This window comes from Microtus oregoni, unplaced genomic scaffold, assembly GCF_018167655.1.
Source record: "Microtus oregoni isolate MIOR12 unplaced genomic scaffold, Mior012 000025F_ref0000491, whole genome shotgun sequence".
Taxonomy (NCBI): Eukaryota; Metazoa; Chordata; class Mammalia; order Rodentia; family Cricetidae; genus Microtus; species Microtus oregoni.
Window position 1 is genome coordinate 16,334,910 of NW_024543084.1, and position 24,410 is coordinate 16,359,319.

A 24,410-nucleotide genomic window follows, 5' to 3' on the forward strand; every position below is an offset into this window, starting at 1 on the left:
TAAAAAATAAAAAAATCTAAGCCAGCAGTGCTAGGAATAACACCAAACCTCTGTCAGGAGTGGCTTAGAAAACATAGGTATTAAAAAGAAAGGAAAGGAAAGGAAAGGAAAAGAAAGCAAAACAAAGCAAAGCAAAGCAAAGAAAAGAAAAAGAAGTCCACAAAACTATGGTGGTGCCTACTTTTAATCACAGCACTTGGGAGGCAGGGGCCAGCCTGGTCTAAAGAGTAAATTCCAGGATAGCCAGGGATACACAGAAAAATTCTGTCTCAAAAAACTTACTTCTTTTTTTTTTTTTTAAAAAAAAGCACAAATATAACTGGATTTTGTCATATAAAGAAAAATGACTATTGAAGTTATACCATAAGGCAAAAATACGGTTCTCCCTTAAGAGAAATGTTCTCTGTGAAAGGAGCCATCTCAATAACCACAAAAGACTTAATGTGAAATAGAAACACCCTTATGTTCCCTTCTCCTTCAAAACAATGGTTTTAGGTATGCATTGGGTAAATATGACTGGATTTTAGTGTTCGGTTCTTACTAATTTCTCCTCAAAATGCTACATGTATTCTTTTCCGCAATGTTTTCTACACTCCCTTTACATCATAGGGGGCCGCGTGGACGAGAGCACACAGCCTGTCTCACCACGTGGACGGGAGCACACAGCCTGTCTCACCGCTTTTCTTTTGAGACAGACAAGGTAACCTAGGCTGGCCTCTAACTTTGTAGCAGGGGTGACCTTGACCTCCTGACCCTCCTGCCTCCACTCCAGAGTGTGGGACTGAGGCGTGGCCCTTTAGCCACCTGCAGGTTTCTACTGTAGCTCCTTACTTTACCTACCGACTGCCTCTGGATGGGCACAGGGATTGCTTTCCAAGTTTCCCAGTCACCATTACTGCTCTCTCTAGGACAAGCTCAGCAAAGTGCTCTACAGCTTTGGAGTGTCTGTATCTACCCATCTACTTCCTGGGGCTCTCCCTTAAGGGGACCATCCAAGAGAAAGAAGCATGGCAGATCTCCACCTACAAAGGCGAACATTACCAGCTCTTTCTTTGTGCACCTGTATGTGTGCGTGTTCACGTGGGGGGCAGAGGTCAATGTGGGGTGACTCCTCAGCCCCTTCTCCACCCTATATTTGAGGCAGAATCTCTAACTAAACTTGGAGCCACAATTTGGCTTGTGGGTCAGCAGCTCCCAGGATCTGACAGTCTGTATTCCCAGCTCTGGGACCACAGTGTGTGGCTGTATCTGCTTTCCACGTGGGGATCTGAACACAGGGCTTCCTGCTTGTGTGGCAAACACTTTACCAACTGAGTCGTCCCCAACCCCGGTTTCTTTATGATATTTAAAAAAAATAGAGATTAAACATTTAATGGGAAAATGGTCAGGCAAATTTATGTAATGGCCTCTTGTATCACCATTAAAAAATGATTACATATGGCCAGGTAGTGGGCACACCTTTTTTTTTTTTTTTTTTTATTTATTATGTATACAATATTCTGTCTGTATGCCTGAAGGCCAGAAGAGGGCGCCAGACCTCTTTACAGATGGTTTGTGAGCCACCATGTGGTTGCTGGGAATTGAACTCAGGACCTTTGGAAGAGCAGGCAATGCTCTTAACCACTGAGCCATCTCTCCAGCCCTAGTGGGCACACCTTTAATCCCAGCACTCTAGAGTTAGAAGCAGGCGGATATCTGAGTTTGAGGCCAGCCTGCTCTACAGAGAGAGTTCCAGGACAGCTAGAGCTACACAGAGAAACCCTGTTTCAGAAAAAAAAAATATTTCTATGGGCTACATAATAACTCTACCCAGTGTGTAGAATGAAAAGAGCAATATATGGATACAGAGCCAGCATGGCTAAAATAAACAAGCCAATTACGTTGTAGAAATAGGAAAGCTTTTGAAATTAGTTATTTTACTGTATTAATGTGTGTGCATGACGTGCGTGTGGGCACATGTGCTCAGTGAGTGCTTTATGCACTGAACCGTCTGGTCAGTCCGGAAACACGGAAGAAGGTTTTAAGTGGGTATGGTGGCTCATGCCTTTATTCCTGGCACTCAGGAGGCTAACACACAAGGACTGCCATGAAATCTAGCTCAGCCTGGGCTATATAGTGGACTCCAGGTCAGCCTCGGCCAGAGAGTGAGGTTGTCTCAAAAAAAAAAAAAGGGGGGGGGTGGGGGGAGAGTTGGGAAGAAAGGAAGGATGGAGAGGAGGGGAGGAGAGCAGAGAACAGCAACTAATGTAAACATGGAGCACGCTAAGGGCCTGTAGGGAGGAGGCTGGGGGGAGCATGCTAAGGGCCTGTCGGGAGGAGGCTGGGGGGAGCACGTGAGGTGCCTGTTGGGAGGAGTCTAGGTACACAGAACTTACATCCACCTGGTAACCTTTCTGCCATAGATTGAGCCCAACAGACAGAGGACCTGGGACACAGGGACTCCACAGTACAGGGTCCAGAAAAAAGAACTGGGGGACACTTACTAGAAACTCAGAGTTAAGGAAGATGGGTATATCACACATGTACCTTAGCCGAGGGATATTTCAGATCCACTCCTGAGCCTGGTTCAGCTCACTCCTGGGGGCTGGGACAGCGTGGGAATTCTGGCAAGGCTCCCACTGCCAATGGGAACTGAAAGCAAGCGCTACTTTGGACAACCTGGCTAAAAATCCTCGAAATGGCCAAAAGTGGACAGATAGAAAAAGGCACCTAGGAACAGACTTCCTTGATTCCCCATGGGAGACCACACCCTCTCTGAGGAGAGAATGGGAGGGGGTGAGGGGAAGGTGGGGGAGCAGGATGAGGGGAGGGAAAGAGAACTGGAACCGGTACGTAAAATTAAAAAACAACAATTAAAATATAAATATTCAAAATTTAAAAAAAAAAGGTGTCTAAAGGTCACAGACAACTCAAAAGAGGTTCCCAGGCCTGACTCCTACAGACTGTCACTGAGCAATCCAGTACGTGCTGGCGCAAATTGGTTTTGAGGTCCTGAGACGGTTCTCCGATCCCCAGAGGCCCTGACTCTGGGTTCTCTTCCTGAGTCTAAATCCCCTTCTACTTTTCCTGAGACCTGTCTGGTCACCTGTAAAGCGAGGGTAACGATGCTATCCACTTCTTAGAGCTGCTGAGGGAACTAAATCAGACAGTAAGGCCCAGCACTCAGCCCACTGAAGCTCAGAGCAGCGGCGCGGTACACAGCCTCCGCCCTGACATCACTGTGGCTGTCCCTGTACAATCATCCCAGCGATGGAAAGGAGAAGTGTGGGGTGGGGTAGAGCCCTACCGGCAGGGACAAGGCTCAGTGGAAGTAGATCCGGAGTTATAAGGCCAGCGATTGCCTGGCCTGAATGAGTGCCTGGGTCCCAGTGGGGAGCCAAAAGGCCACCACATCTGCTAGGCAGATGGTTCTGCCCGTGGAAAGCCACAGCCCCCGGGAAGGGAGTGACGGCGGGCCCAGCCCCTCCCAGGCGGCCGCCATACCTTTTCGCTACACTTTCTGATGGTGGACGTGAGTTCACTGACTACCATGTCCACACACTTGATACTGGGCTCTTTAAGCTTCTGCACCTGCTTTTTCACTGTGGCTTCAAAAGCGAGGTCAGGTGTGAAGAGGCCCGTCCTGCACCCGAGGAGGAGGAGGAAGGGGGGGCAGGGAGGGAAGCAGCCGGATGGGCAGAGGGGAGGAGGATGGGAGTGAAAGCCAAGCGGCCGGGCTCAAGGGTAGGTGAGGATGGCACAGGCATGGGGGAAAGAGAGAGACACCAACAAAGAGAAAGAGAGAGAACAGAAGACAACATGAGCGTGGGACCCAGCCCCCCACCTCTCCCGGGGTTGCACCTGCCAGGTGCTGCCAAGCATCCCCTCCCTCAGGGCTCTGGGGTCGTGGCCAGAGGTGTCAGGGACCAAACTCCTGTTCTGAGAGCGCCTTCCGCAGTTCAGATCTTCTCCCCAGGGATGCCCCCTAGAAAAGCATACTCCTCAACAGCACCAAGCCTGCCTGCCCTTCTCTGGTACCAATTTAGTCTACACCCTTGTGTCCTCCTAAGGACCTGACCCGGATCAGGACCGAGCCACACATCCTGTTTGAATCTAGGCTTTGGGGTATCCCTGGATTGCTTCAGCCTAACTCCAAAGCCCAGCCCCATTGGCTACCTCTGCTAGGCTGTGCTGTGTGTCACTGCCCAGGCTGTGGTGCACCAGCCTGACCCTCCCTGCCTACCCCGGCTCCTCCTTCCTCAAGGGGAATCCCTCTCACTCCTAACAGACATGTGGGGACTCTGGAAAGACAGAAAGTGAGAGAAGAGGAAAGACAGTGAGAGGAGGGTGGTGGTGGAGAGAGGCCAAGGCAGCAGTGGAGGAGCAGGGGTGGGATTGATGAGCGCTGGACTTAGAGTCTGCAGCCTCCGCTCCCAGTAGCAGCTTCTTAGCAGATAAGGCCCCGGGTAAGTTACTCCACGTCCTGAGCCTCAGTTTCCCTGCTGTGAGATAAGAGCACCATCCTCCAAGCCCTGCCTTCCTGGGCAGTTCTGTGAGGCTGGCTGCCTGGCAGGAGACAGCCCTGTCCCTGGAAAGTTGAATGTGGAAGGGAGAGGATGAAGTCCTGAGTGACAGTCCCCAAAGGAGAGTGGAAGGATGGAGGGGATGAAGGACAGTAACGAGATGTGGTACCTGCCAGGCCTGGCCCTCTGCACTATTCTGGCTGCCCAGGTTCCTGCAAAGCACCCCGGAAGAACCTGTCCCCCACGTGTCCCTAGGCTGAGGCTTCCTCAAGACCCTCCGAGAGCTTTGGAAGGTTACCCCACTTCTACGGGCAAGGCAGAGGCCCAGGGTTTCCTCAAACATGATTCTTTCTGGGCCAGGGGAGAGCTCTTAGTGTTCAATTCTTTGATTCCCCAGGTCTGGGGATCAGGGTGTGGGCGAGGTTCCCTCAGAGGGCTCCCCTGTCCAGGTTCCCCACCCCGCTGAGGCCTGTGCATGCTACTGAGGAGGCGGTGGAAATTGGGGAAGGAGAGCCTGGCTGAGCAGTGCGGGGAGGGACGAGGCAGGGCTGACGGGGGGCTGACTGTTACCTTCTTGGTGCACTGTCTAACCGTGCTGATTAGTTCTGAGATAACCATGTCCACACACTTGAGACACGGTTCTCGAATCTTCTTCACCTGCTTTTTCACAATGGTTTCAAAGGCCATGTCTGGGGTAAACAGCCCCGTTCTGAACGCCCGGAGCAGGAGAAGGGCACAGTGTCACAGGCTGGCACTGGCCAGGAGTGCCAGGCCAGGGTCCCTCTCCAGCCCCTAGCTGTGCCTGTGGGAGGAGTCTGCCCACTACCCCCTCTGAGCCTCAGTGTCTCCATCTAGTCAGTGGGTTGGAGGGGAGTTCTAATGAGAGGTTTTCCATCTCAGAGTGGTCCTTGGGCCAGACAGCTCTGTTTGAGTCTCTTCTGCAGCCATTTGACTTCATCTTAAGTGTTTCTGTAAAAGGTTCTACAGCCTCAGACTGTTTGGAAATGACAGAACTGAGGCCCCTTAAGAGCCATTCTGGGAACTGAGCTCTTCTTATTAGGACTAGGAGGTGAGGTCTCCTGCTTTGGTCAAATGCAGCTATGGAAACATAGATGCCATGCCAAGATACAGCACGAGGCCTACAGGGGCACAGGCTACTTTTGTCTCCTTCCCAGAGGGGTACCATGGGCATGGCACCGTCCAGGATCTGGGTCCCTGAGAGTACCTAAAGGGCCAGCCTAAGGAGGGAAGTAGGTAGAATGGGTGAACCTGGGCTAATGGGAGACCGGGAACATCTGGCATGGTGAAAGGATTTAGAACGCTATCTGGGTGCTATACCCCAAATGCTATCCAGCGACCTCCAGGCCATACTCCCAGGGACAGACAGCTAAGGAGGCCAGCGGGCTGTAGGCTGCAGGTAGCCCAGGCCTCCCAGCCACCTCTTTTAGCTGGAACCTGTTGATCTGGGAGCCAGAAAGTTGGGGTTAAGGGATTGAAGACCTGAGGGAGGCTCCTTCAAGCCCAGCGCCCCTGCCTAACAGGGTGCAGACCCCACCCTGGTCCCAGTACATGCCTGATGCCATGAATGTTCTTAATGGCATAGCTGATCTCTCTTCGGAGTTCCTTCTCATCAAACTCCATCTGCGGTGGACAGACGGAAGACTGGTCAGGGCCAGCCCTGCCCCAGGAGGTAGAGACAGGCCCACCCTCCTGCCTGGGACTACAGTGCCCTACCTTAACCAGCTCAAAGGGAAAGCGTTCGTGGAAGATCCGGTTAATGCGGGCTCCACCGGACAGTTCGTAAGTGTCGATCTGGTCTCCAGAACCTTCGATGCGCTTCTCGAAGTCAACTGCAAACTGCTGGACCATCCTGTGTGGGAGAGGGGCGTGGCCTGAGGAGGCCCTGGAGGGTGGGAGGGGCTGGAGCGGTTCAGCCCTGGAGTCGGGGGACTTACTGCAGCAAGGCTTTGGTCTTGCGCGCTGGGTCGTCCGGTCGGAAGTTCTTGTACTCGTCCACCTCCTTCTCAATGGACAGCAGCTGGCTCTGCAGTTTGTTCCGAAGCCCCGGCAGTGTGTCCCGGATGTGGTTGGTCAGTTGCTGGGTGTGGTGGGTGGGTAAAGAAAAGGTTAAAACCAAGGTCACAGCCCCAGATGCCCACAGGCCCAGGCAGGGGAAGTGATGCTAGGAGGCTGTGTGGACATCTCTGTGGAAGACCAGGTCAGGAGCTGTGGAGCGGTGGTTCTGGGCTTCCTAATGCTGTGACCCTTAAAAACAGTTCCTCATATTGTAGTGATCCCAACCATAAAATCATTTTCGTTGCTACTTCATAACTGTAATTTTGCCACTGTTGTCAATCAGAATGTAAATATTTGATATGCAGGATGTCTGATATGTGACCGCCATGAGGGGGGTCACGACCCACAGGTTGAGGACCGCTACTGCAGAGGGTAAGCCTGGCACTCCACGGGTGCTCACAGAGACGAGCCGTCAGAATTAACATGCCGTGGCTCAGTTTCTAACAGAAGCCAGGAATCTGCACGGATATACGTGAAGCTACCTAACTTTGAGTAACTGAATGTTTTTAGATTCCAGACCCCAAATGCATTTAGGCAGGGAAAGCAAGAACCCGTGCATACTCTGGGTTCCTGTTACCCACAGGTAATTCTCAAGTTCGGGCACTTAAGTCTACTAGGTTCCCCTATACCCTGCCTCCCTGAGCCATCGTGGTGACACTATGGGGCAGAGGTAGTGGTGGAACATCAAAGAGTTTGAGTATCCCAGTGGGTGAGTAACGGACAAAGCTGGGACTCAGAGCCAAATCTATGGTAGTCTCAACAGCCCCTACACACTCCAGAAGGGGAAGTAAACTAGGGAAGCTTCTGGAATGTTCGTGGTTTCTGAGTCAGCCTCCTTTTTTTTTTAATTGATCCTTATAAAAGAAATTATTTATTTACATTTTATGTATGCATTCTCTGCATGTACACCTGCAGGCCAGAAGAGGGCATCTGATGGCTGTGAGCCACCATGTGGTTGCTGCTAACTGAACTCTGGACCTCTGGAAGAGCAGCCAGTGCTCTTAACCCCTGAGCCATATCTTCAGCTCTTAGGTCAGCCTCTTTGGTCATACCAAGAGCACCAAGATGTCCAGCTGAATACGTTCCAGTCATTACTCTATGCCACCGTCCACACAAAATCCTGGTCTTCCATACATACCAGGAGTCCCAGAGCTCCCCTTCCAGGTCCAAGACAGGAAAAGTCAGCAGAATTCTTGCTACTAACGCCCTGTGGGACTGAGACAAGTGGCTCCTTTCCCTGGGTCTCAGTTTACTTTATATTGGTGAATGCTATCTCCATTGGTCACCCTTACGATGTACTGAGAAGACCAGGCTGGTGAGACAGCTCATCAGTCAAGAGCATCGACTGCTCTTCTAGAGGACCTAGGTGTGGTTCCTAGCATCCACATGACAGGTCACATCTGTGACTCCAGTTCCAGGGGATCTGATGCCCTCTTCTGATTTCCCCGGGCACCAGACAAGCACTTGGTACACAGACAAAACACCCACACGTATAAAATAAATAACACACACACATACACACAATGAAAGATGCATTTGAGATTATTCTTGTTTCCCCAGACCCTGGCCAGGTCTGCCCCCCTACCTGGTTGAGGACTTTCTGCAGGTAAGGCGTACCCATGCGGTCAGCCAAGTGGCGGTAGGATGGGTGAGAAAGAAAGAATTTGCGCTCGGCAGCCAAGGCAGCTGTGATGTCCTTCTTGCCATCTATGTCCTTCTGGCTGCGGTTCACCACTCCGATGTAGCCTGTGGGACAGAGCGAAGGTCAGGGGCAGGCAGCCTCCTGGGAAGGTCAGGGAGGGAAGGTGGGCGGTGTCTCCTACCTCTGCGCAGAGGGAGCAGCTTGTTCTCCAGCACATCCCGAGCATCGGTGCCCTCATCCATCAGGTCCAGCTTGGTGATGACCCCAATGGTGCGCTGACCTGGAGAGTGACCACAGGAGGGCTGTCACACCTGCTCCTGCCCCCGCTCCAGATCCTGCGCATTCCCAAACATCCACACTATGATCTCATCCTCTGCCACTCCCTTGCCCACTCAGCCGCCCCTCTGTCATGATCCAAAGGGGCCAAAATGATTTTTCTGCTGATACCATTTCTCTTTTAAGAAATTATTTTTAGTTTCATCTTATGTGTATGTGAGTTTTGCCTACAAATGTGTCTGTACCACGTGTGCACCTGGTGCCTGCAGAGGCCAGAAGAGGGTGTCATATTCTTTGGAACTAGAATTACAGATGGTTGTGAGCTATCATGTGGGTGAGGGGAATTTAACCTTGGTCCTCTGGAAGAGCAGCCAGTGTTCTTACCCACTGAACCATCTCTCTAGCTCCAGGTTGATGCCATTTTTATTTATTTTTTTAAAATATTTATTTATTTATTACGTATACAATATTCTGTCTGTGTGTATGCCTGCAGGCCAGAAGAGGGCACCAGACCCCATTACAGATGGTTGTGAGCTACAATGTGGTTGCTGGGAATTGAACTCAGGACCTTTGGAAGAGCAAGCAATGCTCTTAACCTCTGAGCCATCTCTCCAGCCCTGATGCCATTTTTAAAATTTTATTTTATGTGCATTGGTGTCTCATCTGAATGCATGTCTGTGTGAGGGTGTCGGATCCCCGGAACTGAAGTTACAGACAGTTGTGAGTTGCCGTGTGGTTGCTGGGAATTGAACCTGGATCCTCTGGAAGAGCAGCCAGCACTCCCAACCGCTGAACCATCTTTTCAGCCCCCACCCATGCCATTTCTTTTAGAGAGGATCTGGCTATGAAACTCAAACTGGCTTCAAACTTGACATCTGTAGGGGCTGGAGAGGTGGCTCAGTGGTTAAGATCTCTGGCTACTCTTCCAGAGGTCCCCAATTCAGTTCTAAGCACCCGCATGGCAGTTCACAACTATCTGTTCCAGGGGATCTGATGCCCTCTTCTGGCCTCTGTGGGCACTGCCAGCAAATATACTAATAAAATAAATTTTTACTCATTTTTTATTTGATGTAGCTGGTGGTGGTGGCACACGTCTTTAATCCCAGCATTTGGGTGGTAGAGGTAGGTGGATCTCTGTGAGTTCAAGGCCAGCATGGTCTATAGGACAGCCACAGCTACACAAAGAAACCCTGTCTCAAAAACAAACAAAAAAATTGATCCGGCCAGGCCTCATACTCACAATCTTTTTGCCTCCACCTGGGATGGGATCCTGAGTGTGTAGTGCCAGACTGAGTGCCAAAATCATGCTTTATTTTTTATTTATTATTATTTTGGGTTTTTTTTCCAGACAGGATTTCTCTGTGTAGCCCTGGCTGTCCTGGAACTCGCTCTGTAGACCAGGCTTTTACTTATTTACGTATTTATGTACGTGGGTGCACCCATGCCACCACAAACATGTGGATGTCAGGGAAAAACTTGCAGGGGTCAGTTGTTTCCTTCCTCCTCAAGGATTCCCAGGATCAAACTCAGGTCATGGTTGGCAGCAAGCACCTTTTCCAGTGAGCCACCCTGAAGGCTTTTTTTTTTTTTTTTTTTTTTTAAATATAGCTTTTAGCTTTTTGAGACTGCATCTCATGTAACCTAGGCTGCCTTCAAACTGGTCATGTAGCCAGCGCTGGCCTCAATTCCTGGGTCTTCTGCAGGAGGGGAGCCTCTACTGCAGCCGGCTGAAATGAGTCTAAAGGTTAGATGATCCCAACACTATTCTACTTAGACCCTTCAAAGATACTTCTAAACCAAAACTAGACTACTGCCGAGATATCAGCTGGCATTGTGTATCAGCTGCCAGGTAGGAACCTACCCTGGGGGTCCACCTCCTTGGCGATCTTGAGGGCATCCGAGTTGGCCAGGTCCGAGTTGGCAGGGGACACAGCCAGGATAAGGCAGTTCTCCTTAGTGACGAACTGCATAAGCATGTCCCGGATCTGAAACTCGATGTCGGGAGGTTGGTCCCCCACCGGAACCTTGGTCATTCCAGGCAGATCCACTAGGGTCAGGTTCAGCACTGGACAGAGAGGCAAAAAGGGCAAGCCCACGGTGGGGGCGTGATCAGGTGGGAGGAGTTAAATAACAGGGTCTGTCGGCTTCAAGAGCATCTAGTGGTGGGCACGGTCAGAGTGGGAGGGGCTAGTCAGGTGGGGTTTGAACTAAGTGGACTCAGAAGCTCCTGGGCAACAAGTATGAGAACTATGGGGCCCAAGGAATTGATCTAGGGGGCGTGGCTAGGCAAAGAAGCCAGAAGGAGAAGGCGGGGCCAGGTCTCCTCACCGTGGGGCGAGTAGACCCGCAGGTTGATGGGTACCGGCGAAATGCCTTTGTTGGTGCCCGTGACCCGGTCAGTCTCAGCCTCGATCTCCAGGCGCACCTCCTCGAAGTCGGTGAATTTCTTCCCCTTGCAGTGCAGGAACTCGGCATATTCTGCTCCAGAAACCGTCAGGAGAAGGGGAGAAGGCATCAGACCTGGGAGGCCCACCTGGGTGGCGTCGTTCTACCTTAATCTACTCGTGACCTCAAAACGCAGCGGTCCTAGTCTTCATTTTACAGAGTGTGTGTGTGTGTGTGTGTGTGTGTGTGTGTGTGTGTTTAAAATTTTATTGCCGGGCGGTGGTGGCGCATGCCTTTAATCCCAGCACTAGGGAGGCAGAGGCAGGTGTATCTCTGTGAGTTCGAGACCAGCCTGGTCTACAAGAGCTAGTTCCAGGACAGGCTCCAAAGCTACAGAAAAACCCTGTCTCGAAAAACAAAAACAAAAAAACAAAAAATTTATGTGCATTGGTATTTTGTCCACATTCATGTCTGCGTGAGGGTTTTGGGTCCCGTGAAACGGTAGTTACAGACAGTTGTGAGCTGCCATGTGGGTGCTGGGAATTGAACCTTGGTCCTCTGGAAGGGCAGCCAGTGCTCTTAACCATTGAGCCATCTCTCCAGCCCCCCCGTTTTACAGTTTACCCACTGTCTAGATTGGGATCGAGGCCTAAGGAGGGAAGGGTGGCCGGATCTAAAGTAACTCTACACACAGCTTCAGTAGCTAGGCTGAACTTCACCTTAGGGAGGGGCCGCGCCTGGCTGCTGACAGAGGACACCCACCTGTGGTAGAATTAACCAGCTGCAGAACCAGGGGACGTCGTGTGACGATGCCAGATCCTCGGGGCAAGAAGTCCCTGCAATGAGTTGGGGGTTAGAAGAGGGTCAAGATCTGGGGGCAGCTAGCTACCTTTCCTCAGAGAGCACCTGCCCTGCTATTAGGAGACACAAATCCCCTCACAGGGCCGGCCCACAGCATCTTACATTAAGTCACTAAGGGAGTGGGCTCCCCCAAGTCATTGCTTCAGGTTGCCATGAGGCTAGGGCAGCAACTCCCCAGACGCCCCTCAATTATATACCATGTTGAATCTGAGTCAATAGGAAGTCCCAGTCAGCATTCTAGCTGCTGTTATTCTGCTCAGGAAAAAAAAATGAAGCACAGGATAGCCCAGTGACCAGTTGGATCTCAGCGAAATCAGAGCAGAACCACCCTCCTCCCTGTCCCCTGGGACAGACAGGCTCGGTTCCTCTTCCCCAGGCCCCATCTGTCTAGAGCTGAAGACAAGGCAGACGCAGCCTGGAGAAGGCAGGGAACAGAACTCGGGCTTCTTGGGCGCCTATTGCATGCCAGCTGCTTTGTGGGCGGAGCGCCTGAGCGCCAGAAAGTGCCCTGAGAGGAGGACGCAGCCACTGCCCCCACGCTAAAGACGTTCTAGTTGCAGGATATAGCAGAGAGGACCCTGGGCTCAGCTCCGGGAGAGTTCTTGGTCTCCAGGCCCCATGGACTCAGCCCCTTTGAAGGACCACACAGAGGGGCCCCAAAGTGCCATCCGTATCCTGAGACCTGACAGTCTATAGCCAACATCTGCTCCTGCTGATACCAACTTCAGTTGTCCTTTTGGCTGACTCTGTCAGCTATTCTCGCTTCTGCCACCCATGACTCTTCCATGGGCTGGCTGGAGGGTGGAGCTCTTTCCAGGAACCAGGGTGTCAGAACTAGTAGCAATGGAACCCCCCAGAACCCAGGAAATGGGAAGCAGACCAGGGCCTGGGGGGTCGTACCCATCCAGCCATTCATCCACGGAAGAGACCCAGGAGCCCAAGAAAGGACCAGATACTCAGTCTCAGCTCAGATCCAACTCAGGCTCATGTTTCCTGCACCCCAGGCTCAGGGGCAAAGGGTCAGGAAGAACAGACAGGCCTAAAGGCAGCAGGTTCAAGCCTCCCTCTTGGGGCCCTCTCCTCTGCTACCTCTAGAAAAGGTGAGGCTGCTCGGGGTCAGTGGTCTGGGGAAGGAAGGGGAAACTTTCCGGGTACCAGACAAATGTGTTTCCTGCTCGCCATGTTAATCTCAGGACAGGGCTGGTACTTCCCGTCCTCCACCATACACTGGGCCCAGCCCAAGGCTCAGTACTCCTGAGGTGCTCAATGCATTCTACGAGAATCCCCTAGTCACCAAACAAGACTCCCCCAGAGACTCTCATTTTATATATAAAGCAACTGAGACTCAGAGAGGGGATGTGACTCACTCGGTCACACAGCAGAACTGTATTTCACGTGAGTTTTGTTATATTCATTTGGGTTTTGTTGTGGTTTGGGTTTTATTGTTGTTTCTTTGTTTTTCAATGCCGGACTTCAAAACCAGATCCGCGAATGTGCTGAGCAAGGACTCTATTATTGGGCTACACACTCTAGCCACGGGATTCGCATTCAAACCCAAGTGTCTGTTGGACCCCAGAGGCTGAAAACATCTGCATCCCTTTGTGCCATCCCCTAAGCCCAAGGAGCCAGACTTAGCTTTTTATATAATTGAGTTGACTCTGATTTGTACCAGGCCCTGTGCTGGGCCGTGAGAATGAGAGATGAGTCACCCAGCTCCCCACCCCAAGTGCTCACAGCGCGAGGGAGGCAAGTAAACAGATTGTGCATCTCGCCTGCTGTCAGACAGAGATGGCCAGGCAGGCCAGGGAGAGCAGTGCCGAGGGCACTTCCTGCCTCATGGCCAGCCTTCACTCAGTGACGCCTCGGAGGAGGTCACTCGTCTGTATGGGGGTCCCCAGGATTGCGGAGGTTGCACAGTTGGTTTTGCAGTGGCTTTGGTGGGTGTAGGGGCCTCCAGTCCACCCTCTTCCTCACCAGTTGCTTGCCAAGAAAAACCATGGCAACAACAGTTGCTGTGGAAACTGCGGGAGGGTTGGAAAGGGTAGGACTCCCCACAGAGAGCCCACCCCACGCCGAGATGTGGACCTTCCCTGGAGTTATTCCTGAGAGGCCTCTCTGTGAGTGGATGCGCCCACACAGCCCTAAAGGCCTGAGGGTGGAAGGCTCTGGAGATCCATGAAGACCAGGAATCCCAAGGCCCTCCTGATGGCTGCTTAGTCTGACCCAAGTCACTGCCACCTCAGTGGAAACCTATAGGCCACAGAGGTCAGGACCAAGCTCTCAGAGGGCTAGGCTCAATCTGTGTCGGAATCCACAGGCAGTGGTGGCGCACACCTTTAATCCCCGCATGTGGGAGGCAGAGGCAGGTGGGTCTCTGATTTTGAGGCCAGCCTGGACTACACAGAGAAACCCTGCCTCGAAAAATAGTGTGTGAGCCGGGCGGTGGTGGCGCACGCCTTTAATCCCAGCACTGGGGAAGCAGAGGCAGGCGGATCTCTGTGAGTTCGAGGCCAGCCTAGTCTACAATAGCTAGTTTCCAGGACTGGCTCCAAAGCTACAGAGAAACCTTGTCTCAAAAAACCAAAAGAAAAAAAAAGAAAAAAGAAAAATAGTGTGTGTGTGTGTGTGTGTGTGTGTGTGTGTGTTATATAATGCTGGTTCTTCAGTGTGCTCGGTTCAGATCTCCACAGATCTTCCACTAATCAACCAGACCCTTTGTGACTGTTATGTTATTTCACTACAGCCTGCTATTTTAGTGGTTAAGAGACAGTGCTAGGCAGAAGCCCTGCGTTCAAATCCCAGCCACGCCTTCCCCTTGGACTCACCCCTTCACTCCAGCTGTGGCGGAATGTCACACTGTTGCTAGAGCGTTTGTGGGGCCTCTCAGGCAGAAAGACCAAGTCCATGCCCAGGACGTGGAGACCACAGGGGGCTACAAGAAGGGTCCTTCATTTTTAGCCTCCTCTAGGAGGAACCCCAAATTCCAGCAAGAATTCTGCCTCACCTCCTCTGGGTACTGAATCCTGACCATGACACCACAAAAGATAAGATGAAAACGGGAAGAGAGTGACCGGTCACCCGTCACTGTGCTGAAGCGGGGACTGAAGCCCAGAGAGCAAGGATGTTTGAGGATCCACAGTAATGGAGAGGGGCTGAAAGAGAAGAACGCCTAGATGTCTCACATCTGGACAGACAGCAAGCAGGGCCAGTGGGTCCCCACGTGCAGACACAGAACCGGACACATAGTAGGTGCTCCAGCCACACTAGAAGAAACAGCTCTTTCCGCTGCTGGAAACACTGTCTCTACAGCTCTCTGAGAAGGGTCAGGGTCAGCATCTTTGACTTGACCTCCCGGTCAGAGCCACCCTTCCACCTTGCTTAGGCCTAGGGACAGCAGAGTAGGTGTTTCAGGAAAGTGTGTGGGCCCGTAGCCCCAGAGGCCAGTGTGGAGCCCAGCATGGGAGGGCATCTGGTGGCCTGCCAACTCTCCCACTCATTTCGAGCAGATGGCGATTTCACGGGGAGCCCTTGCCTTGCCATCTGCAGAGACACCTTCAAACCTGAAGCACAGAAGGGATGAAACAGACGCCTCTCAAGACCTCCAGCACCACCTACTTGCTAAATAAATTGGCAGTGTCATCTCCTCGCTGGGGAGTCTCGAAACACCACGCCAATGAGCCAAAGTGGCTCCCCTACTCCTGCTCCGAGGCTTGGCGTTAGAGTGCCCTGACTTCCAGACCCTGCTTGGGTGCAAATGATGAAAGAAGTAGCATGTCTCGTCTGACAGGTGACCGCTCTGTCCTGTTTCTTGGGCTCCGAGAGCAGGCAGGTTTGGCCCTGTGAGTGCCCACTTGGGGGCTGCAGATGAGTGACCATCCCTCTTGTGTTTGTCTCCCCACCGGTGCAATGGGTGGTCCTGGGGTTTACTGCAGTTAAGGGATGGACAAGCACGGCTCATGGCTCATGAATGATCAGCTGGGGAGAGATGGGAGGTGGGTTTCCAGTCGGTGGCTTGGGAGAGCAAGAGGGGTTTCAAGGACAAATGCAGCTTCTGAGAGTGGCAGGCAGGGCTGGTCATTCTCCGAGGTGGCCTCTGAAGCACCGACCCAGAGTGATGGACAGAGATTTTTGTAGGCCAAGAAACACACTGGGAGTAGGTGAGGCTGCCACAGGCAACAAGACCTTCTCTGTTCTCAGGGTGCCCGGGAGACCTGAGGCAGCCCACACCCTGCAGCGTGTAAATATGGAGCTGATGCTTGGACATTTGGTGCGGTCTAACTGTGGACTCCTGTCATGTGGTAATGGCCCCCCAGCAGGGACTGGGTGGGACCTGCCTTCATCCATACCCCAGTGCCCGGGATTAGTGGGCAAAGGGCGGACACTCAGATGCCCTGTTGAGAAAACTGAGGTTGGACAAGGAGCTTTCCCAGTTCCCACTTACAGCTCACTGGACAACAGGGGACACCGAATCCCCAAAAGAAGGTTGCTGCCCACGGTCATGGTGCAAGTTGGTGATGGGGTGGTGCCCCACAGAGCAATGTCCGTCCTTCCCAGCTCCCCTCCATTCCTTCTCTTTGTCTTTCCATCCATGCTTCCTCCTTTCCTCCCTCCCTCTCTTTTTCCTCGCTCCCTCCCTCCTTCCATTCCTTCCCTCTTGCGTTGATTTTTAACACTAGGATGCTATGTTTTTCTTGTTGTTGTCTTGGCTTTTCAAGACAGGATTTCTCTTTGTGTAGCTCTGGCTGTCCTGGAACTTACTTTGTAAACCAGGCTGGCCTCAAACTCAGAGGTCCACCTGCCTCTGCCTCCTGAGTGCTGGGATTAAAGGTGTGTGCCACCACCCCAATGGAAGTTATGTTTTCAAAATGGAAATAGTTTCCTTTTTTTTTCACCTAATTTAAAAAATTAAAATTTTCCGACTGGAGAAATGGCTCAGTGGTTAAGTGCTCTGGCTGGTTTTCCAGAGGACCTGGGTTCAGTTCCCAGCACTCACATGGCAGCTCACAACTTCCTGTAACTCCAGTTCCAGGGTACCCAACACCCTCATGCAGGCAAAACATGAATGCACATGAATAAAAAAAAAATTAGATTTTAGTGAGGCTTGGTGACACACGCCTTCAATCCCAGCACCCTGGGAGGCAGAGGCAGCTGAATCTCTGTGTATTTAAGGTCAGCCTGGTCTACATTATGAATTCCAGGATAACCAGGGCTGTGCAAAGAGTCCTGTCCTCGTCTAAAAGGAAGAAAAAAAGAAAGAAAGGAAGGAAGGAAGAAAGAAAGAGAATGAAGGAAGGGAGAAAGAAAGAAATTTCCACTTGAAAACTTCAAGAGATATACAAACTATTTTACAAAGTAAAATATAACTGTTGTCCCTGCCCCTGGGGACGGCCACTGTAAGCAAGGCTAGCACAAGTGGCTGTTGTCCCTGCCCCTGGGGATGGCCACTGTAAGCATTGTTAGCACCAGTGGCTGTTGTCCCTGCCCCTGGGGACGGCCACTGTAAGAATTGTTAGCACCAGGGGCTGCGGATGTTGGCCAGACTCTGCTGGAGCCTTGGAAATCTGCAGCGTTCTGAGATTTCATTCTGGGGTGATAGGAATGTTCTAAAATTAGTTTATGACGATGGCTGCAGAACTCTGTAAATACACTAAAAAATCACTAAATTGTGCACTTAAAATGGGTGGGGTTTATAGTGCACACATCACACAGCAGGAAGGCTGTTCAGGGCTCTGTCATCTGGACCAGGTGCTCTTATGGCTGAGGTGGCTGTGATCAGTTTCCCTATCTCATGGGGGAAGGGAAATTGAGGCTCAGAGGGAAGAAGTCACATGACCCTCAGCTGGACTCCCACTCAGGCTCCTACAAGACACCTGGTACGAATACCTCTGAGTTGGTATTTCCTGTCACAGCAGCATGGGGAGAAAGCTCCAGCTTCACCACCCCTCTCGGGACGTGTGTCCTACTCAGAGCCTCAGTTTCCCCATCGGTGAAATGGGACTCAGTGTAGCTCTGTCCCTGGCTCTTGAGATGATGCCCTGAGAGCCTGGCTGTGGAAGACCTAACCCAGGGTGCCCACTGGAGGTGCTCAAAAGCTGGCCCTCGTCTGGCTGTATGCCCTGCAGAAACCCAGGGAGGCTTCCCTCCCCCGTTCTGGGCGCTGGCCTCCTGGCTCTGCTAAGACCAGTGCACGGGAGCCCAGGTGATAGAATAGCCAGGCTCTAGATAGATGCTGTAACCGCTGTCTGCCAGGAGCGTTCACCCTCTTTCTTCACTGCTTTGAGGGGAATCAGAGTCCCACCCCACACAAGGAACAGGGCCAGCACAGGAGCTAGGGCGGCAGGGAAGGCATCCAAAGAGGGGGCTGGCTGGTGAGACCTGGAGGTCGGAGCCAGTTGGGGAGATGGGGGCAGAAGAGCAGAGCAGACAAGCCATGTTAGAGACCCCAACCATTTCTTCCATGAGTTGCCAGCTAGGCAGGGGACAGTGGGGACTGGCTGAAGGTGATGAGGCCACCAGGGCTCAGCTGGGGTCTGGGGTTCAGTTTTGAGGGGACAGGGTCCAAAGAAGGCTTCAGCTAGAGGAGGTCAGGAGGAGGGGAGCGTTATAGAGCTTCCTGCTGGTGGCCAAGAGCGGACTCAGTGTAACAAGAGGTCACTGCTCTGATGACTGGCTTTATGGGGCTTGGGGATGAACTCTGGATGTGTTGACTGGACAGATCGGTCCTGGGGCCTCTGTCCAGGGTACTGGGCATCTACCGCTTAGGGATCGGCCTTAAGCACCTTCTAAGCCTAACTGGCCATTCCTTTTGCCTGTAGGAATTCCAAGTCCCTCGAATGCTGTTCTATAAACCTTCCTTGGTCCTCAGACTTCTGTCTGAGAAGGCATAAGAATCACAGAGATACCCAGAGGGAGAAGGACAGAGACAGGGCTGTGCAAATGGGCGGGGTGTGAAGTGTGGGCAGGCACATGGGAATGTCTGGCCTAGAAGCAGGAGACCTGTCAGTTCCTCTCTGTCTTTCATCCAATTGCTGTGTGACTTCAGGCAAGATCTCCACCTTCTCTGAGCCATCCTGAAAGCCTGGGATGACAGTCCACTTCTCCTGCCACTGGTCATTGGTTTCACAAGGACAATAAGCAGTGTTGTCCTTAGGTGTGGGAAACAGGAGCTCCGACCCCAGGCATCATTGTGCCTATGGAGAAAGGTCTCCAGGGTCCTGGGGAAATAACCCTCATTTTAGGGGTTGCCAAGAGAGCAGTCCCTTTTGGAGCCATAGATAATATGACAGTTAGGGTGTTTACGTGTGACAGTTGCTCAGGGTGGGGGGCTTTGTGGTGCAAGATGGGATGGAAAGGGATGGGGCAGCCTGAGAGAGAGGCCACCTGTCTCCATGCAGGCTAGGTTTGCCAAGGGCAGAATGTACTGCCTTCCGCAGCCTCGCCCTGATTTAGAATAGCAATCCCAGACACATGGCATGTGGGCCCTGGTTCTGCTCCTGCCCACGCCTGACAGCACCGTGCCCACACCTGGCTTCCCGCACCAATGTCCTACCTGGACGCTCACTACCCGACCAGCCAGGGTTCCCACCTTCTGACCCCAATCAAGCCCGGGAAACTCTGCTCTCCGGGTGCTGGGATCAAATGCCTTCTGCCAGGGTCACCTTTCATCCTTAGTTCCTCCGAGCCACTGGGATGGCAAGGATGGGGGAAGGGGTCCCCTGGCTGAGACCAGCCCCAGCTGTGAGCTCCAGTGTGGCTCAGAGTGCTCTGTGTGTGCCAGGGGTGTGCTCTGGGGAGACCATGGGGTGGGGCGGGGGACTTGATGACTGCCCCCTTCAGGAAGGTCCTCCCCACACCTAGAACGGCTTATTCTTCCTCCGACTTTTCAGTCTATTAAGTTTCACTCTGGGTAAGCCCAGGCCTTGTCTGTTCTCTCTGCCCACCCCAGGCCAGGGACCCCTTGCCTCGGATGGCTGTTATGTCCTCTCTCTTTCTTCAATGCCAGTCTTCAACTCTGAGAAACGGGCTCACTAGGAAACTGGCTGGGGGGGAAACTGAGCAGAATGCTGAGGGGTAGGCAGTCTCCTGTGGGAGAGTGAAGTCCAGCGCAGAGAAGGGCAGAGAGGGGAGCAGCCACCTGCGTCTCCTCTTGGCTCACTGTGGGCTCTGGACAGGCGCTCACTCACTACCCCGTCCCATCTGCATGGGGAAGACACATCCCTGCTGCACCTGCATCCTCTCAGCCCTCCACGAATCTCATGGGGGTCATGCTGATATGTTCCTGTCCCCATTTCACAGATGTGAAGATAGTAGATGGTCAGGGATAGAGCAAAATGCCTGGGGCTGTTGTGGTCACCACTTTCTCACTGTCCTCCCCACCCTTGGGCTGGGGCAAAGAGTAAGTGCTTACCTGCCATGCTACCCCGGAGGAATGCCGGGAGAGGGGACATGGAGGTGGCCCCACATTGGAGCATCTGTTCAGGAAATACTAGACAGTCATGGGGGTCACAGACACTCCTCCACAGTGACCCCTGCACGATCTCATCTCTCTCACGGGTTTAAATCCCATGTCTGTACTGACAGCTTCCAAATTTATATTTCCCATGTGCCCTCTCCCCAGCTCCCCAACACCTCCAGGAGATGTCTGGAGCATCTCTGGCTCAAAGCGCTCAAGACTGAATCCTCTCTGCCTTGAGCCTATCGCTGCCACCCACCCAGTATTCTCTGAGGTTGGTCCTCCCAATCCCCTCGCGGCCCCTCCCACTCCTACTCCTGTCCATCAACCAGTGGGACCTGGCCCCAGACAGATCTGAGCCCACATTCTTCGACATCCCTGTAGGAGCCTCCAAGTCCTCCCTCTTGCTCCTCCCTGGCACACATCTGTCAGGATCATCTCAAGTCCTCCACGGATAACGAAAATAAACCAATCTCCTGACAGTGGCCTAAGGCCTCACAGATGCAGCACGCCTACGCCTATCACGGCATCGTTCCTGCCTGGGCAAATGCCAGCCCTAAGGTGCCTGTTTGTGTTTCAAACGGATCCTCTCCTGCCCCAGGCCTTTTGCATTTGCTGTTGCCGGGCCAGGGATCTTCCCCCAGCTTCTCACACAGCTTGGCCCTGCTTGGTTCTCCTGGGTGCGACCTTCCTCTAAGACCTTCTGACCCCTCCATGTGGAAAGCAGCTCTTCTTCCTCCGGGACACTGGCCACATCCTTCCGTTGTCTCAGTTTCTCTGGCTCTAGCATGACCACCGTGGACCCTCCGTGAATGACTGCTAAGGGCTGAATGAACTGGCCTCAGTCTACCCCATCTGGAAACGGGAAGCGAAAGAAACAGCACAGACTCAAACATGTCCTAGCAGGGTCCTGGACCGCTGCTGGGTCGCCTCCATGGCAGAGCTGACACTGGGTGCTTCTGGGTGCCTGGGAACCTGGCTGGCCTGGATTAGCTTGCTCCCTCCAGGGAGTTCTCCACTTCCTCTCCATGGGGGTTGGTGCGCTGGAAGCCCCAGGAGAAAAGAGCTGTTTCCATGCTCACGGGTCTGGGGACCCAGAGCTAGGTAGAGAGGTCGGGAACCCAGGAGGGCTCTTGTAGGGCTGGCTGGCCTCGATTTTGCAGCTCATGTTGCAGCCCTGGCCTCTTCACTAGCTTTAGGGGTCAACACTGCCTCCCACTGGCTCTTCCGCTCTTCCGATCTGGGAGCAGTCCTCCTCTGCTGGACACCTGCATCGGGACACTCCTTCCCATCCTCCTGCCCGAGCCGAGCCGTGGCCAAGGGCACTGGGGTGCAAAGGGCAGAGTTCAGGCCTTGCCCTGAAGCTCAGCAGGTAAACAGCGGGCTGTGCCTCTGCCATGGTCTGGGCCATCCTTCTGCACTCCCAGAGGGCAGGAGCACCATGGATAGGTCCCCAGGCTAAAAGATTCTCAGAGTGTCTCAATGACTCTCTTCTAATGGGCTTAGTGAATGGCTTTTTACCCTTTTAGGAGGTCAAGGTACGTTTCTAGGGATCCCATCCTACAGACAGGGAAACCAGATGACTACATTCCAATGAGTCCCACGGCCAGTGTAGGGTCAAGATGGAGTCTGGTAGATATTACCCTTCCTGAATAAGTGACCTTGAGTAAAGTCTAAGTCCAGTTGGTCCAGCTATAGGGTGGATATCTATAGGGTAGACATCTATAGGGTGACATCCATAGGGTGGACATCTATAGTGTGGACATCCATAGGGTGTTTGCTTCACTGGAGCTGTCTCAAGGCATGGGAGGAGCTCTGTGGAGATCCCCAGCCTGCACTCCTGACCAGAGCACAGCCGAGCTCACAGCAGTGCAGCGAATGCTCAGGGAGTGAGAGATGGGGCCATGGTATAGCGCAGTAAGTGCTCCATAGTCCCCCACCCTGAACAGTCCTGACTGCTGGTCCCCGGGAAGGGGGGCTCATCTATATGGTTTCCTGCCTGTATCTGCAGCTCTGGGGTCACATGATCCAGAGACAGCTGCTCCTCTCTGCTGACAAGACAGACACAGCCACTTCTGCTGTGCTATGCCCACATCCCACGAATACATAGCGCTACTCGGATCCTCCCCCTACCTCCAGGGTGGGTTTGCGATGGGCTTCCGGGGGCAGGTGAGGGGTCGTCCAGTCTGCCCATATCACACAGATGTTTGGTAAAGGCAAGGGACTCATCCAAGCTTTTCTAGCAGAACCTAACTTAGACCCAAGACGTCACCCCACAGAGCTCCTGTTCCTCTGGAAGGAGGAGTTCCTGCTTCCCTCTCCCTCATGCCAATCATCTTCTTAGGGATGAAGGTCGTTGCAAGAAAGCAAAATTTTCTAGAAAGATGAGAGGATGAGAGAGGGAACCATGCAGGTGAGGGGTGAAGGTCAATGCTCCTGTCCCGTCCCTCTGTCTGGCAGTCCCCTTCCCACACTGCTCCTGAGCTCATAGAATGATCTACTCTTTCTAAGAACCGGAAATGCCATCTCTGCCTTCCCTTGCTCAAAGGGAGTCTGGGGGGGGGGGGTCACGACCCTGCCTGTCCCCCTAAGTTCAAGACCCTTTGTTTCTAAGGCTGCACCCCCACTCTGCCACCTGGCTTTCCCAGCGCCTTGTGGGATCAGAGGCCTGAGGAGGATTAGGCTCTGCAATGGCTCACCACCCTCCACCTCCCCGCCATCCTGCCTCCCGGACTTAGTCATCTCTGCCCTCTGCCGCCTTCTCTCTCCATCACAACCCTTCTACCAGGCCAGGGAAGGAGGACACTGACAGGCCGCCCCCACCCAGGGGGCGGTGAAGCCAGGGGCCGGCTGCTCCGCAAAGGCTCACAAGCCGCTTCCCCTCCCTCCCATTCCCTTCCTCGCCCCGCAGCCCGCGCCTCCCCCTCCGCGGCTCTGCGCACGGATGGCGGCGGGAGCCGCAGAGGTGTATGTGTGTTTGTGTGTGTGTGTGAGCGCGCGTGCATGTGCGTGTGCGAAGGGGGAGGCTGCGCCTGGTCCCTGATGCCCACGGGGCTATGTCCTTTTCACATACACAAGGGCTGTCCCTTGTCACGACCAGGAATTCCCACGGGGGCAGAGTCGGCTCCATGGATCCTAGGATGGGAAGGGGGACACTGCCCTCCGGGTGCTGTCCGCTCCCAGCGAGGCGCTGAGTAATGCGGGGCCCCACAGTACGGGTATTGGCGATCAAGGACAGCCTTTTGCCGGGGTCACCCTGCGGAGGATGGGGTGAACGAGGGGGCGTGAGAGGGGGACTCCACCGATGTCCGTGGTCTGACGGGGTCGCTGCGGACCCCAGGGCTCGCGTGGGGGGCGGGGGCGCTCAGTCTTCGGGGGCAGCTACCAGCCCGTAGGAGCCCGGGGCGGGGACCCAGGGCACCGGAGCGCGGGAGTCCGCGCCGCTCCTACCTGCCCACGAAATTCTCCAGCACCGAGCTCTTGCCGGCGCTCTGGCCGCCCACCACGGCGATCTGCGGCAGGTCGAGGTCCGCGTTCTGGCCGATGGCGGAGAAGGCGTCCTGTAGCCGATTGACCAGAGGGATGAGGTCTTCCATGCCGCGGTTGCCCATGACTGCAGCGGGCCCGGCGGGCTGCGATCCCGGCTGCCGCTCCTGCTCCGGCTCCTGGCCCCCCGGCTTCGCGGCTGCAGCAGAATATCCCGACTGCGTGCGCCGCGGGTCCCCCGCCCCACGGGGATCGGAGCGGAGCGCTTCTTCAGACCTCCGCTAGATGGCGCACGGGGACTCGCGGGCTGGTCACCATGCGCAGACGCCGCGCGGGGCGCTATGGGTGTTGTAGTTTTCTCCTTCTGCGGCTTTCGGGGCGACTTACCTGTGTTTCTGGGGTACGGATGCTACACCGAAGATATTATTTCTGGCGACGAGAGAGGTGCTAACTCTAGAAGTTGGTTATTATATGGTGGCCATGATTACTTCATTCTAGGATTCATTTCCAGTAGAGAAACTGAAACCTTAGAGGAAGATCTGGCACCCTCAAGATTGTGATCTGCTGACAAAAATAAGCTCTAGTCCATTTAACCTTGGATGTTTTCTATTCTAGGTTCTGACACTAGTTAATAATCTTCAGTATATTCCTTTCTATTTTGGGGCTTCAGTGTTTCTGTTTCTAGGAGAAAGAAAAGACCATTAATTCAACGAATTACATGGAACCTATG

At 53.3% G+C, this 24,410-nt stretch overlaps 1 protein-coding gene across 20 annotated transcripts in view; it reads right to left on the minus strand.

Moving 5' to 3' along the window:
• Dnm1 (dynamin 1) overlaps positions 1-23,936 on the minus strand; it is a 45,030-nt gene extending 21,094 nt beyond the window's left edge. For 8 of the 20 annotated variants that reach the window (XR_005976348.1, XR_005976353.1, XR_005976352.1 and 5 more), the window contains exons 1-10: positions 23,645-23,936; positions 11,644-11,717; positions 10,825-10,974; positions 10,358-10,561; positions 8,402-8,500; positions 8,164-8,324; positions 6,458-6,600; positions 6,237-6,372; positions 6,076-6,143; positions 3,484-3,622 (exon numbers count right to left, since the gene is read on the minus strand). Coding sequence is in view for 12 of the 20 variants with exons in the window: in XM_041674288.1 (XP_041530222.1) it covers positions 5,073-5,211; positions 6,076-6,143; positions 6,237-6,372; positions 6,458-6,600; positions 8,164-8,324; positions 8,402-8,500; positions 10,358-10,561; positions 10,825-10,974; positions 11,644-11,717; positions 23,645-23,805 (1,335 nt within the window). In the remaining 8 variants the exon portion in view is untranslated. Of the gene's footprint in view, positions 1-3,483; positions 3,623-5,072; positions 5,212-6,075; positions 6,144-6,236; positions 6,373-6,457; positions 6,601-8,163; positions 8,325-8,401; positions 8,501-10,357; positions 10,562-10,824; positions 10,975-11,643; positions 11,718-23,644 lie in introns of all 20 variants that reach the window. The other 12 variants (XM_041674289.1, XM_041674291.1, XM_041674287.1 and 9 more) reach the window with 3 other exon arrangements.
• Between the last annotated feature and the right edge of the window lie 474 nt (positions 23,937-24,410).